Raw genomic sequence first — 17334 nt, forward strand, 5'->3', positions numbered from 1 at the left:
CCTCATTATTGCAAAACCCGAATTTCACAACACTACAGATGTCGAGTCACTTTTTCGAAGTCCCGAACCTAGGCCATATGATTTTAATGTTCAATGGTTCTGGATTTTACACTTTTTTTTTGTGTAAATTGGGTTACAATGACACTCCGAGCTGCGCAGACTGGATCGAATTTTTCTTCGCAGCTGAAATAATTTCAGTAAAACAATGAAGACTTCTGGAAAAGTTTATTGTAAGAATTTCCAACTGTGACAAGAGATAACAGACTTGTATTATTATAGCCCAGACATGTATATTATCAAGAATGGTGGGGGGTGAGTAAGTAACTGTCTGAAAGCTACAGATTTCAAGTTTTGACAGGAGGTACAATAGAGAGGAATTCAAAGTAGGTGGGTTTAATTACTGGATTTTGGAAGCAACTGGAGAAGAGAAAGCATATGGGTCATTCCGACAAAAATGGTACATTTCATGTCCGGCACTTTTGGATTTTTTTACAGAAATTTTTATAGTTAATATGAATTAATCATATTTTTTTCTTTATTCTTCATGCAATTTTGTATCATGAGGTATTTTTTGTTTTTAATATTTTGATTTAGGAATTTTTTAAAAAAAAATTATGTTAGTCAAAAAGGCAAAATCTTGATGCTTCAAAACAGTGACAGTTAAAAAGTGATTTAAGTAATTGCTTAGATGCAATAACAAATATATATATATATATAAAAAATGCAACACCTTTATTGTAACAATTTAAACAACAAATTTTTTTTAGAAAAATATTTTTTTAGAAAAATATTTTTTTAATGAAAATGCAGGGAATTTACAATTGTCCCTACAGTTTACAAATTTTGAAATGTCCACTCTGTTACAGTCATTAAAGAATAAAAAAATATTTTTACAAAAAAAACTAGTAATACTTTTGAGATGACCAGATGGTAAAAACTCCATGTTTAGCTAACCCTAGTGGATTCAACAGTCAACAAGCAAGGTAAGATTCATTCTTTGTCTCTGATAGTAAATTTGAGCATAGGCGGATTTAGTACTAAGTTCCTGGGGGGGGGGGGGGGGGGAGGCAGATTTTTTTTTTTTTTTTTTTTTTGAGCAACATTAGTTGTAATCAAGACTGGATTTAGACTTAACACTGCCGAAGCGATTTCAGGTTTTGGGTCTCTTTTGTAGTGCAGACAACTTTTTCTGTCGGTGGTGAAAGAGGCTCCCCCCCCCCCCCCACAAGTTTTGTTGTTGTTTTTTCCCTGTGATACATAAAGTCATGCCTTATTTTTTTATGTTTTTGTGTTTGATTGCTGTCCTTTTGAATTGAGCTTTAGAGGAGGGAATACAACTTTAAGTGGGATATAGAATATTTCTAATTTTAGGAGGTCCGAGGGTTTCTCCCCCGGAGAATTTTTTGTAAAACAAGATATAAAATTCTGCAGTTTAAAACCTTATAGAGGTAATTGAAACTACGAAATCTCGGCGAAAAATAGGCACACATACTCTTTTGCAATTTATGATAATGCAGTGAAAACTTTTTGGGTCGATAAATCAACAGTATTCAAAAAGAAAAAGCAAGAGAACAGATGATTATGCATTGTTATTTGCTTACATCAGCTGTCGGTTCAATTCAATTAGTTTTTGATCACGCCTCCAACCAACCCACAAATTCAACAATGAATTAAATACAAAATGATCAATAGTAAAAAATGCTTTAAAAGAAATTGTGTACAGATTTCGAAAATAGGTCACAAAAGAGCAACATGCTGTCCATTTGGACGATTCATAATTTATACATTTGATAATAAATAAAATTGAAGTACATTTTGTTTAGGAATTTCAAAGACTGATCTAATTCTTTTAAAGCACCCAAGAACAATTAAGATTATTTAAGGCACTGCATTTGCCTTTTCCAGTCCCTGAAATTTAGTACTTGATTGTAGTTTTACAGTATTACTCTAACTTTGTAAGAGCAACTATTTTAAATTTAAAAAGGAAAAAAACTATATTTCCCAATACACCAACTTTTTTTTCAATTACAAATAGTACAGAAAACAAAAAGGAATAGAAGAAGTGTTTTTTTTTTTTCCCGAGCTGAACAGATTATACAGAAGATCAGAACAGATATGCAGAAGAAGTAAGATAAAAACAAGAAATACGAAAGAATTTTCAAAATACAGCATTCAGGATTAAAAACACAGCAAGATATGAAATATGTGAGTCACGAAAAATTATCTCAAATAATATGTTACAGAAACGGGAGAACCATGATTTTCACATTTTTCCTGCAGGATATCGGAAGTAGCTGAATTTGACACAGTTCGGCATTTCTTCCCGTACCCCCCCCCTCTCCCATTTATTATAAATTTGAAAACTTATGATTTGCATCCACACTTGTCCCAATTTTCAAGGTTTTCAAGCACTTTAAAATGAAATTTATTTTTTCAAGAACTTTCCTTTTTTCTATTTTGGAAAAAATCATGATTTTTTTTTTGGAGTTGAGGGCTTTCAACAAAGTGAATGTCCTAAGCTATAGCTTGTTTAGTTTGTAGGTAAATTTTTTTTTTTAAATCTCTGTTTTAGCTTCTAATTTGTTGAAATAACCATTGCGTCGATTGTTTAAAGTATTGCAGCTAAATGTATAGCTCGGTCAGACGATATTTTCACTTATACATTCCCTAATCATTTTCAGTTCAAAATAGTCATTTTTAACACATTTTTAGCAACCCATTGACCGCTTTACTACCTCTAATACAGTGTACCTTGCCCCCTCCCCCCCATCAGAAAAGGACATTCGCTATTCTCTTCATTTTCACTTCTAAACTATTCAAGAAAAGAAAAATAAATCATGATTTTTTTCTTTTAAGATTTTGGGAAGTGTGTTGTTACAATGTATAAAGTCCTTCCAAGACTGGGGGGGGGGGGGCATTGCCCCTCCTCGCTCCCCTTTAAATCCGCCCATGAATTTGAGTAACAAAATGTCCACTATGTTACCTCAATTTTATTAATTAAAATTAAAAAAAAATATATAAATTACACATAAAGTAGTAATTTTAGAGTTACTCTTTGCTTCTGTATTACTATTTTAACTGTTACTTTATGTTAAGGTTTAGAAAATTTTTTTTAACTACTTATTTGTCCACTCTGTTACACTTCTTGTGCAACAGAGTGGACAATATTTATGGAAATAGTAAACAAGTCCCATATGCTATTGATGTTTTTCAAAAAGCTTAGCTTAACAAATTTATAGAAAAATTGAATTAAATACAAAATTAAAAAAAATGAAACATTGTCTATCTATTTTCTCTGCTTAAACGTAGAGATTACTTCTATCTTCAATAATAATATCCACTCTGTATCAGGTATGTCCACTCTGCTATGGAATATTTTAACTGATTTGATTGTAATTTTTTTTAAATATTTAATTTAAAGGTTAATTTGCATAGAATAACACAATTACTAACTACAATAATCCAACCTCAATCTTTTTCCAAGTTTGTTTAACTTTTGCAAATGAGTTTTTAAAATTTTGTATTTTTGAGCAAGATAATTAGCAATAAAACTTAAATGTGCTTTTTACAATGACATTTTAAGCATTTGTATGAAAGATATGTTCCATTTGTTTATATTTAAAAAAAAAAAAAAAATAATAATTGAAAATTTTGAATTTGTTGTTGTTTTCTAATGTGTAACAGAGTGGACAAAATCTTTCATTCCTGATAAAAGAACTGAGAAAATTGGATATTAATACCAAGTTGAGCTAATTAATTTTTATAGTTCAGATAAATTAAACCCTTTTGCCATTATTTGACATTAATTTTTGTTGGATTAGATGACTTTGAAAAAAAAGTTTTGAAAACTGAAATGTACCATGTTCACCGGAATGACCCACATAGCTACCTCAAAATATAGGTGGTCACTTGGTTTTTGCATGTTTCCTTGCAAACCCGCGCGACGCCTGGCAGATCAGCTAACATATCATATTTAAAGAAAGAGAAAAGCGCAATAAATTACAAAATCAAAGGTACCTACGGAAAAGAATGTGTTTCTTAGTAAACAAAAATAGTACTAAATTTACTTGTGAAAATCCAACATACTCCAGTGAAAAAAGAGCAAGATCAAGTAGCACGTGTGAACGAATCAAGAATCGAAAAAGATAGAATCTACTCGCATATACAAAATGAAATCTTTACAGTTATAAAAAAAAGGAACTTAAAAAAATAAAAAAAAAAGGAAAAGCTATATTTAACGAAAGTTGAGCGCATAAGTGATTAGGCAAAGTTTTACATGCCTTCATAATATATATTTGTCTTTTTTATAGTAGCAATCTTAAAAATTTTCTTTTCTACACACATAAAAAGAAGTTGTTTCTAAACATTTAATGACTTTCCTGTTTTTTTTTTGGGGGGGGGGGAGGGGGGCTGTTGGTGGTGGTGGTGGTGATGAGGGTGTGATACTACGAATTACCGCCATGGGTGTTCATTAGTGATAGGTATGCACTGATCCAGCGTTTTTTAATTTCTTTTTAATGCTCACTTTCGTAGTGGAAACCCTGGTTTTTCATCCATGCGGCGTAGCCAGGATTTATTTTAGAGGGTGGCCAGGTTCTTACCCCATAGACTGTCATGCTAATTATTTGTCATTACATCACTTATTAAATGAGGAGTTTACTTTCAAAACGGATTACATCCAATTTTATATTTTTTTTTGGCAAAACGGAAAAAACGTTTTAAGCACAAACACTAGCTGTTAGAATTTCGAATTTTTCACAATGTTTTGGTAGAATAACAAGTGACTATTGGCATAAGTCTAGAAACTTTTCCTCAATTTTATCAGATATAAATTGCCAATTTTATTTTGGATAATGGTGGTGTAAAACAGTGGATATCATCCCTTTTCAAAAACACACATTTTCCAGTTTACTTTCAAAATGGATAATATCCAGTTTTATATTTTCTGACAAAATGAAAAACATGTTTTACGCGCAAACACTATCTGTTAGAATTTCGAATTTTTCACAATGTTTTGGTAGAATAACAAGTGACTGTTGGCATAAGTCTAGGAATGTTTACGCAATTTTATCAGACATAAATTGCCAATAATATTTCTGATAATATTCCTTTTTGGTGTAAAACAGTGAATATCATCCCTTTTGGAAAAAAAAAAAAAATTCTTCAGAAATAAACTTTAAACAGAATATTCAACCATTTTTAATATATATATATATATATATATATATATATATATATATATATATATATATATTTACTCTACTTTATTCCTTCCTACTTTATTCTTTTCATTGAACATTTCAAAAAAAAAAGACCTTCAATCCAATTAAGTATGAACAATGAAACCACCCAAACCGATTCAAATAACGACATTGTAGGTATTAATAGATCACAATTTTTCAATTAATGAATCACAATTTAATATTAATTCAGTAATCACAATTTGAGGTAGAACTTGCGCTTGCCTAACTAATAACAGACTTGCACAAGGTGACAAGATCTCTTAATACGGACTGGTATCATGCTTGATTGGAAATGCTCAGCCAGTGCCTCGCTCCGCTATTTATTTTGTAAACTACTTTTGAATTAGAAGTGGCAAATTCAAATTTGGATATGTTCCCTTTCAATATGAAAGTGAATGAGTGGATAGCAGCAAAAAAGGGATAAGTTCCACTTTGCTGTAAACGGGCGAGAAATAAGAGGATGGATATACACCGTTTCGGTGGTAAAACCCATGTTTATGCATTTTTTAACAGTAGATATAAACCATTTTCAGAAGAAAAAAATTCATGGGTCAATAGGGCTTATACTAGAGATTCTGAAAAAAAAAAAAAAAAAAAATCCAAAAGTGGATATAATACGTTTTGAAAGTAAACTCTTTGAATATATTTTGTTATAGGTCATGTTTATTACTTAATTGCTAACTGTCATTTGTTAAAATACCAATACTCTGGTATTTTTGATTCTGAATATTTTTAAAAGGAATAAGAAATCTTGAAATGAACACATTAGATACATGATTAAAATATTTTCTTAACAAGAAAAGGAAATAGTGATCTGTTTTACCTACAATAGTGTTAATAGTTCCATTAAATTTACACAGAAAAAAAATTTGAGCCATTAAAATTAAAATGTCTTTTATTTTGTAACACTTTTTTTTAGTTATTTATTAATCAGAGAGTCAAAAACACGCTTGTCAATGTGCGTTGACATCAGACAGAGCTAAACCATTTAGAGACTCTTGATCAGTACTGCTTCTTAAATGTTTAAATTGTCCTTTCCACTGCTGCCATAGATGGAGAGTGGGTGTTATCAAGAGCAGAATATTTGAAATTGACGTCAAAAATCATAATTTTAGGCAACATTCGGTAATGTTATTAGAAAGATGTTTTCAGGGGTGCCCTCCCGAAATTTTTTCAACATTTAAGTCACTCAGTAAGTTACCACCCTATAGCCAGGGCTATAGGGTGGTAACTTTTTTTTTCATGTATTGAAGTCACTTAAACTAGTGATATTAGGAGGTCAATAGCTTTTTCCAGAAATTTTTCAAAATATAAGTTTTTAAAACGCAGTTTTAGGCTATCTTTGGAGAAATTAGGCGAGAAGGAGGTGTTTTGATCTCGGGAAAAATTTAGATGTTGAAATTGAAAAGGTCTTTTTTTTATAGCTTATAGTTTGCATTATTTTAAGTAAAAATAAAATTATCTCCAAAGTGATTAACCCAGGTGGGTAGTTCTCAGATTACTGTATGAAAGAAAAAGTAAATTTATTTTTAATTTTGAATCAACATCATTTATATCGATTTTTTAAGCGAGGAATTCAAAGAGGGTGAAAAGAAAACATGCTAGTCTCATGGAACCCCTGAGAGAGCTCAGTGGAAACCAAGGGCTCAGCGGAACACAATTTAAGAAACGCTGCACTAATCAGTCATTTACAGGTTTGTAGATTAACACATATAGACAAAATATTACAAAGAGTTACTAAAATTTATAAAAGGCTAAAAAAGCTCATTAACAACATAAAACTCAGTTATGTTTTATCAGTGGATATATGCAGGAAAAACCTAGGTGTGAGAAAAATATTGTATCTGATAAATACTGTAATCTAAAAACCTTGCAAGAAAAATCCTAAAAATGAATAATACATTTCAATAAAGAAAAGTAAAGGCTGAGACCACTTTATTGATTCCTTCGGGGTGGCGACAGGAACTACAAAAAAAAAAAAAAAAAAACAACTCCCTGACTTTTCCCTGACTAAATTCACCAAATTTCCCTGATTTACGTTAACAATGATAATGGTTTCCTTTCTTTGCCCTACCTGAAAACCATTGCATATTAAATAAAATGTAGCGTTTGAAACCGTTTAAGCTGCGAATTAAAAATATATTTTGAAAAGATGCTCCTTATTTTTATAGTAAAAATAGCATATTAAATTATCTACAGAAATATATTATAGGAAATCTGAAACAAATATGTTACTTCCAGTAACCAGTTAATGTAAGAATTCTAAGAAATTATTAAAACCATTCTAAAGTAACCACTAAAAAGTTTACATGGAAATAATCTTGAACTGAATTTTCAAGCAGTATAATTGTTGCTGCAAGAGTAACAAGCAATAATGAAAGTATAGAAGTAATGTAGTTTTACTTATGTAAATAATCGACATATTTTTGTAAAACAAATTGAAATCTTTTAACAACCAGTCATATTGAGCTATTCTCTAACCAAGAACTCAGGGTTTAATGAATGAATACAGCATTTTAACTATTGAATATAATAAAAATATTTACTTATGTACACACCTCAATTTCAAATGATTCCATTATTTGTCGAAAAAAATATTTAGACTACTTTAGTAACAAGTAAGAAACAACATTGAAATGCTAAAACCAATTATTCAATATTTCAAAAAATATATGTCTTTGGTTTTAAAATAAAAAAATTTTAAAGTCTGAAAAAAAAAAACCCCTTTGTGAAATTTGAGGTGACAGCAAATAATACAATGGTAAAACACAAAGTTGATTTTCATTTAACATTCAATTTTAGCAATTAAATTAAAAATGCCAATTAACTTTTAAGATTTTATCAGTATTAATTTAAAAAACAAAGATTTTTTTCTTGAAATCGTGATTACAGTATGCTAATTACTTCAAGACAATGAGTAAAGGCAAGGGAGCTAAGTCATTTAGGACGGCTTCCTCTTTGCCTGTGAGGTTGTTTATTTTACAAAGCATGAAACATGTAGACGGAAAATTCAAGCTATGTAAAATAAACAACATTACAGACACAGAAGCAATCTTAGGAAGTTTATCACAGGATTCAATTCATCGACCTTGAGGAAAAAGAATTCGCAAATATGCGGCAGTGAAAAATTACACGTCATTAATTTTAATTTCTTATAACAAATAATTGGCAGAAAATGCATTGGGGTTTAGGGTACTTAATTTTGCAAAAAAAGGAAAAAAATTTTTTTTTCTTCATTTAATCAATTTTTTCCTGAATTTTTGTTGTTTTCTCAAAATTCCATGATATTTCCCTGACTAATAAAGTTCCTTGACCTTTCCCTGATCTGTTGCCACCCTGTTTTTCGTAAAAAAATGAAAGAATGATTTTTTCACACAAAAAAAGTTAACAAAATAAATTGTTCCTGGGTTGTAGTATCAAAGCATGCAAATGTTGAAACAAACAATAAGAAAATGTAGGTCATGTAAGTGCATAAACAAAACCACATTCAAAAACATACCTTGACACTTCTTTTTCAATGGAAGATGATTTCTCCATAGCATTCTCATAATCTATAATTTTTTAAAGAATATTTTACTTTTAAGAATAGAAATAAAATAAACAAAAGGAATTATATTGCTAAATACACAATTTAAATTTGGCATATAAATAATAAAAAAAAAAGTCAAAACTAATAACTAAATGCAAATTTATAGTACATAATCAGGTCTATAGCCAGGAATGAACATTATCTCGGGCATCACAGGGTATCCACCCTAATCGATGTCCAATAGCTAATTTCAAAACCGTTAGAGATAGGCATAAAGTTCCAATTAGCAAAAATCTTTAAACTTAATCTTTCTAAATCTTAAATCTTTCTCAACTGTGTCTTACAAAAACACATTCAAAATGTTGAAAATAAAAACAAACAAGTATTTTACCTTTCTTCTTTTGTTTAATTTTCTCATCAAGGCCTTTTACTTTGTTGTCGTCAATAACAACACTTGCAATTTTGATTTCCTGATCTGCAATTTGAGATTTCAGCACTTGTATAGCTTCTTTGTATGACTGAAATTCAAAGAAAAGATGATTAAAATTAAAAGATTGTGGCTTAACAAAAAAATAACAGCAAAATACAAGTTATTATTATTTTTTTTTAAGAATATGGATTAAAATCTGATAGTAAAAATTATAAAACAATAGGAAATGATATATCATGCATGAAATATGAGCAATTCTTCAGTTATTTCCAATTAAAAAAAAAAGACTAAATTTGTAGTTAGAAGAATGAAAAGTAACTTTGAGGTAAATGAATTTAACTTAATTAAACGTTTTTCAATGAATAATTTTAATTTTTTAAAACTTGAAAAAGGAAATAACTTGTGATAGACATAATAAATTCAACCAATGAACCAAATACCAAAAACAGGTCCATGGGAAAATCATAACTTATGGTAAGATGCATCAAATATTTTTAAAAGTATGAAGATAATGTTTGACAAATTAATTCAACTTACTGCAACATTAGCTATCCTTTTCTTTGCATTACGTTGTGCTGTAACCAAAACTTTATTCTTTTCATAAATCTGATTTTCTAAATTCACACATAACTTTTTTATTTCAGAAAGTTTCTTTGTCAAAGCATTTATTTCAGAGTTCATGTTTGCCACATCAGCATCACTTGTAGTGCATTCAACAATTTTTTGGCCCATACGTCCTCGCATCATTTTTGCACCACCTCCACTCATTGTACCTTTAAGCAAAACACAAAATGAATAGAAACAAATGCATAAATTTTATTTCACATTGCTTTGCGAAATATTTTTTTATCTCACTTATTTGAAGCATTTTAAGTAACTATATAAAAGGAAAGCAGAAAAACCTAGGACAACTTAAGTAGACAGGTCAACTTAAAAATAAAAAGGAACACTTTTCTCAAGCAGCTTTTCTTATTGTTTCTTTTTTTTTTTAATTTTAAATTATAATTATTCTGTAGCAGAACAAATTTGGAATACAGTCGACATGCACAACGCCATTTGACTTGCGTGAAATGGCTGTAACCCGAGTTTTCATAACTGACGAATTTTAGAGCTAATGTCGATTCCTCGCCCCTCACACAAAAATTTTCAGAAGGGAACCAAGGTGCCTTAGTATTGGCTTCGTTATTGCCTACTAAATATTGGTTTCATGAATTGACTTTAATCCCTTTAGCATCACTGACAGGGGATATATGGCAGCGTTATAACAGAAAAGGCAAAGCAGCTGCATTTAATATTATATTAAAATAACAATCTGATCAGGAAGCATAAATCTTACTTATCAAGTTTTCAATAATTACTCTACAGTACTATTAAAGTGCAGCATTTTATTATTACTACATACTGTACGTAACATACTGCTTTATTTTATGTCACCCCTTCGCACTGATTATTGATTTTCTACTTGCGTAACAGCAGTATTTTATACTGCTATTATACTGAATATTATAGTTTCTGAATAAAACAGCTTTAAAAAAATATATTAAAAGTTTTATTTGTAATGGCAATGTATAGTAAAGAAGAGGGCCAAAACAGTTTGAGGGGCATTTACAAGTGCTTAAATTAATTGGGTATGTATATAAAAAATAGTATACATAAGCTTTTCCATAACACGAATTTTTTTTAGTACGTGAGAGGTCTTGGATGTATGTCTAGAGTAAGTTGAGTCTCAACTGTAATTCAAGTTAAACAAAGTTAACATTGTGAATTAAATGCCAGTATCCCTCTCAAAAGTAGGAACACACTTAGTTTTAAGGCTAATGCAAGCCTCTTCACCAGTGCTAAAATTTACACACCACATTACTAGGTCAAAGCATAAATATGTACGAGGGTTGTTTTTTTTCAACTTCCGATAGTGCCGCTAGATGGCAGGGCGAGCGGCATTGGCCAGCAATGTGCGGCAGTCGACTACGCACCTCTCCCACTACAGCCGATGTACGTTGAGACGAAAATGGTGCAGGCTGTAATCTCCATGGTGACAATGTTGAGCTCGTCACGCGCTTAAAAAGGAATCAGGGTACTTTCAAGGTGATTGCGGATCCATGCCGTCTGTTGGGCTTAAAAGCCTTTATTCAGTATCTTGGAGCGCTTTTAATTCAATTACAAATGTTAAAGTATTTTTTTGAAACTTACCTCCGATATGCTTTTGCCACTCCGCGTCTTGTGTCCCAGCGGCGGATAACTGAAATTGATTCGGGCATGATCGTGCAACATCGGAATCATCCTATGACGTAACACCCGATGGTTGAGATGTTTTTGGCTACCTTGAGCCGAAAAAACGAATAGAAAGATTGTTGAATCACTCAATCAGGAATAGTTGAGATGTATATCTCCAATGCAAAATAGGGTGTGTCATGGGATGACGTATCGCGGTCATAGAACGTATAAATAGATTGATCGAAATATTTTCAGTGCTCACTTTTGTTTTGTGTTTACTCCCCATTGGCGTCTTGCCATTTTTTGTTGACCAATCAGGGATTGGTCTTTGAAGGTTTGGCAACCATGCTAGGTTGTTGATTGATGTTGCGGCGCGCTTGAGCCGTTGATGATGCAACGTTTTTGAATTCAAGCTGGGCTTGAGATAAGTTTTATTCAGTGTTAAGTATTGTTTAAGAATGTTCTAAATTACTCCGGCTAATGGAGGGAAAAAATGTCAACATTGCTGAAGACGTTCGCAGGAGATGAAGTTCATTGCCATTAGGCATAACACTTAACCTTGGCCAATACCTGGATTGATTTACCGGTGCTCCTGTGGTGGTGTGGGACAGTCATCAGTTTGAAATCATCGATGTCCTTCAGAGTGACCTTCATGATTGGATTTCCTAGACGTTCCTACCAGAGTTCCAGAAAGTTCCGATGTGATTCCTGTGGATGCACAAGTTTGCTTTCCGGTATTTGAAGAGGTTCTGCTAGAACTAAGCAAGCCTATCGGCCGGTGCATGATGGAACAGTTTTCTTCGATTACACTTGGTCAAGAAGTCTTCAGCAATGTAAACATGCGCATTAGCGCAGGAAGGTGACATTTTACAATTTCTTCTAAAATGTTTCGCGTTTTTTCTAAAAGTGTTTATTTAATAATTTAACTTTGAAATTTCTGTGATTATTGGGGGGTTTTGTACACTCTAAATTATTTTTGGTATTTAACAAATGTTTATTGTTGTATACTGTGATATTTTAATAAATGTTATTTATTTAAAATTACTTTGAGTATGTTTTATTTCTTACTGGCAGACTGCACGGCTTTTTGATGTTGGGGTTCTGTAAACCTTTTTCATTTAGTTCTATGAACTTAAGGTAAAGACACATTTCCCAACAAGTGGTAGCAGAGTGCGTGGTTTGGTCTGCCCGTGGGAAATAAAATATTTTTTGATAATGGATAAAGATTATAGAAATATAGAAAAGTTGGGATCCCATAATTGGGCCACCTGGTCCAGAGATATTAAGATGGTCCTTATTGAAAGAGACCTATGGGAAGTAACCCAAAAGAAATTAGAGGGGGAAAACATTCCTGCACTTGACCGGAAGAAATGTGGTCAAGCTTTGGCAATAATTTATTTAAACTTAGAAGGCGACGTAAAAAGGCTGATAGACGATATAGAAGACCCAAGCGAAGCTTGGAATACACTGAAAGGTAATTTTGAACCCCCATCTCTGGCCAGGATGGCGACATTGTGGGAGTCCTACTTTTCATGTAAACTAAATGAAAACGAATCAATTGGGTTATTCGCTGCCAGGTTGGGGGGAATCCATAAACAACTTGTTGATAATGGTTATATAATGGAAGAAAAGATTCGGACTTTTCAATTGATTAGGTATCTGCCCTCCAACTTTGACTGTATTGTCCAGGCTATTTACCGGTGGGACGCAAGTATGTTTACCTTCTCCAAAGTAAAAGATGAGTTATTAGCCGAGGAGGGTAGAATCAAATATTTGACTAAAGAACCTGATACATCAAATTCGGCAATGAATGTTTTTTCTAAACCCAACAGACACGGAGTGGCAAATGAAAGGAGTAAACCTTTTTTTAAAAACAAAATTTGTCATTATTGTAAGAAAAAGGGTCATATTGCCTCGCGGTGTTGGAGCAGGAATAAAGATAGTCAAAATAAAAAAGTAAATAATAAATCTAAATCAGACGCTCAAGCTGCTGGCATGTTTTGTTCAGTGGAAGAATCTGACGAAATCTCGGCTAACTCTACTATTCCAAAATGTGAAAATTCCTGGCTTTTTGATTCAGGAAGTACGGCACATTTTTGCCGGGACAAAAATTTGTTCACAGAATTAAAACCTGTTCAAAATACCCAAATGGAGGTGGCAGTTGGTAATATTAAAAGTAAAGTAGAAGGAATAGGTAGGGTAATTTTCAAAATAGAGTCAGATGGGAAACTGATAACAATAACTTTAAATAATGTATTCTATGCTCCAACATTGCGCCGCAATTTACTTTCCGGATCATGTATTGACCGACAAGGTTTTAAAATAAGATGGTATCCGGGTAAAATTTGTGTCTTTAATAAAGAAAATGTTAAATTGTTTACTGCAGTCTTAATTAATAAACTTTATTATGTAAAACCAAGTTTTTATGTAAATTGTGAAAATACCAATTATGTTGATACCCCTACTGTTAAGAATCACTTTGAAAGGGCCAATGCTGTGAATGTAGACATGGAGCTGTGGCATAAACGTTTTGCTCATACAAATATGGACACTATTAATTTAACAAGTAAGTTAGGAGCCACCCAAGGTCTTGAAATTAAAAGGGGGCCCAGATTTGAATGTGAACCTTGTAAATTGGGTAAAAAGAGAAAATGCTCTTTTAGGTCTGTTCCTGAGCGTAGGTCAAAAGTTCCTCTTGATCTAATTCACATGGATCTGGCCGGTCCTTTTCAGACTGAATCCTTAGGGGGGAAAAGATACATTTATTGTTTAATTGATGATTTTTCTCGCAAATCTTTCGTATTTTTCTTAAAGAGTAAAGACGAGGCATTCAATGTTTTTTTGAATTTTCAGAAAAGAAATGAGAGGTTTCTTGATAGGAAAATTAAAGCTGTTCGTTCCGACAACGGGAGAGAATTCGTTAATGATAAATTTGAAAGTTATCTCACTAGCCAGGGGATAAAAATTAAGAGAACTAACACTTATACGCCTCAGCAAAATGGCGTTGTGGAGAGGTATAATCTCACGATTATGAATGGTGTTAGAGCAATGTTAAGAGATTCCGGGCTAGGAGAGGAATTTTGGGCAGAAGCAGCTATGTGCTTTAATTACGTAAGAAACAGGACTGTAGTCGGAAATGAAAAGAAAACCCCTTTTGAGCTTTTTTGTGGGAATAAACCTTCTGTTAGACATTTAAAAGTATTTGGCTGTTTAGCCTACATAGGATTACCAAAGTCTAAATTAAGGAAATTAGATATGAGAGCTAAAAAGGGGATAATGGTGGGATATGCCATTCGGACTCGAGGATACCGGATTTGGGATCCTAACACCAGAACTATTACAGAAACCATGAATGTTAACTTTAATGAAAATGTCAAATGGGGGGAATCGTTAAATAGATCCAAATCAGAAAGAAATTTTAATTTTATCAAACCTATAAGTGAAATTGAGTTGGATCAAAGAATTAAGGAAAGTACTCAGGGAACTCCTTGTAATAAGGTTAAATGGATTAGGGAAGTGAAGAAGAGAAAAACGGGGAAGAAAAAAGATATCTATTATTACACAATTGCGGGGAATAAGAAAGTTCGATTGAGATCCCCAAAGGAAGTACTAAAATATTGTGATGACCACAAAATAGAATATGACCCCAAATTCTTTGACTTTTCTTCCAAAAATCCTGTAAGTGGGGAAGTCTCTAATGGGGATCAACCCCAGGAAGAAATTGTTACTTCTGATGAAAGTGAGGAAGAAGTCCCTGAGGCTAGTTTGGTTGAAGTATTAATTCCCAATTCCTATAAACAATGTTTATCCACCCCCGAGCTGAAGAACTGGAGACTTGCTATGGAAGATGAACTAGAAGTCATCAAACAGAGAGGTGTGTGGGAACTTGTACCTCCACCTAAGAATCAGCCCATTCTGGGGAACCGGTGGGTGTATGATTTGAAGAAAAATGATCGTGATGAGATTGTAAGATATAAGGCAAGGCTTGTTGCAGGCGGAAATCGCCAGATCCCTGGGGAGTCTTATTCTGAGGTATTCAGCCCGGTGGTGGAATTTTCTTTAGTAAGACTATTTTTCACAATTTTTGTATCTTTATTAAAATGGTGTCATTTTCAAATTGATATAAAGAATGCATATTTATATGCTGACCTGGAAGAAAATATTTTTATGAGGCAGCCAGAAGGTTTTATAAGTAAAATTCATCCTAACTATGTATGTAAACTTAAGAAATCCTTATATGGACTACACCAGTCCGGGAGAAATTGGTTTCATGAAATTGATGGTGTTCTCCAGCGATTCCAATTTAAAAGAATAATAGGATGTAATTGTGTTTACGTGAGGAACAGTGAAATTTTCCTGTTAATATATGTGGATGATATTTTGATTTTTGCCAAGAATAAAAATTTAGTTAAAAATGTAATTGATGAAATTAAAACTGTATATGATATTAAAGAACTGGGGAAAACAAGAAAATTGTTGGGAATTGAATTTATTGAGAATGATGATAAAATTTTCATTCATCAGATTTCTTATATTTCCAAAATTTTAAACCTTTTTTCTGAGTATAATGTGCCTATATCTACCCTTCCAATTTCAAGAGGTACGGTTTTGTCTAAGGATGATTGTCCTAAGACCGAGTACGAAATCAAAGAGATGGAGAAACTCCCGTACCGGAATTTGCTAGGGTGCTTGGCATACATTGCCGGAAAAACTCGTCCAGACATTTCATATGCAGTTAATATATTTTCACAATTCCAGGCTAATCCTGGTAAGAAACACTGGGATTTTCTTTTAAGATTATTAGGCTATTTGAAATACACCTGTAACTATAAATTTAATTTAAGTGCTATTAACAGTATCAGAATTAGAGGTTTTTCAGATTCTGATTATGCTGCAAATCGTGAGGATAGAGTATCAATGGGGGGTTCAATAGTTTGTATTGATAAAGTTCCGATAAGTTGGAGAACCTTTAAACACAAATGTGTCTCATTATCAACCATGGAAGCCGAATACATCTCATTGGGAGAAACGGCTAAAGAAATAGTTTGGTTGAAAAGAATAATTGATGAGATCAACAACTTAGGAATTGAAAGTTTTCAACTAAAAGAAACTGTAATTTTTTGTGATAACATTGCAACTATTGATTTTTCGAAATCCCCAATTGAAAACTCGAGAACTAAACACATAGATGTCAGATATCATTTTCTGAGAAATTTAATTGAACAAAAATTGTTTTCTATTGAATATGTTAGGACGAATGTAAACATAGCTGACATTTTCACGAAGCCATTATCTAAATATAGTCTAAACTCCTTATGCAGAATTATTTTTAATTGGGGGGTGGAATGTAAAAAATAAATTTTTTCAAATTGTAAGCTCATGTGTATGTTTATATTGTATATAGTATTTAAATTGTTTCATGTATGTAATTAATAAAAGTTCTCCAAGAGGGGGGAACATGTTGGGCTTAAAAGCCTTTATTCAGTATCTTGGAGCGCTTTTAATTCAATTACAAATGTTAAAGTATTTTTTTGAAACTTACCTCCGATATGCTTTTGCCACTCCGCGTCTTGTGTCCCAGCGGCGGATAACTGAAATTGATTCGGGCATGATCGTGCAACATCGGAATCATCCTATGACGTAACACCCGATGGTTGAGATGTTTTTGGCTACCTTGAGCCGAAAAAACGAATAGAAAGATTGTTGAATCACTCAATCAGGAATAGTTGAGATGTATATCTCCAATGCAAAATAGGGTGTGTCATGGGATGACGTATCGCGGTCATAGAACGTATAAATAGATTGATCGAAATATTTTCAGTGCTCACTTTTGTTTTGTGTTTACTCCCCATTGGCGTCTTGCCATTTTTTGTTGACCAATCAGGGATTGGTCTTTGAAGGTTTGGCAACCATGCTAG

General features: G+C 32.4%; 1 protein-coding gene across 1 annotated transcript in view; it reads right to left on the bottom strand.

Annotated features, from left to right (window-relative positions):
- Window positions 1–17334, bottom strand: part of LOC129220849 (structural maintenance of chromosomes protein 4-like) — a 135482-nt gene that overhangs the window by 28068 nt on the left and 90080 nt on the right. The window contains exons 17-19 of the mRNA XM_054855280.1: window positions 9740–9975; window positions 9164–9290; window positions 8743–8794 (exon numbers count right to left, since the gene is read on the bottom strand). Coding sequence (XP_054711255.1) covers window positions 8743–8794; window positions 9164–9290; window positions 9740–9975 — 415 coding nt within the window. The remainder of the gene's footprint in view (window positions 1–8742; window positions 8795–9163; window positions 9291–9739; window positions 9976–17334) is intronic.

This window comes from Uloborus diversus, chromosome 4 (assembly GCF_026930045.1).
Source record: "Uloborus diversus isolate 005 chromosome 4, Udiv.v.3.1, whole genome shotgun sequence".
Taxonomy (NCBI): domain Eukaryota; kingdom Metazoa; phylum Arthropoda; class Arachnida; order Araneae; family Uloboridae; genus Uloborus; species Uloborus diversus.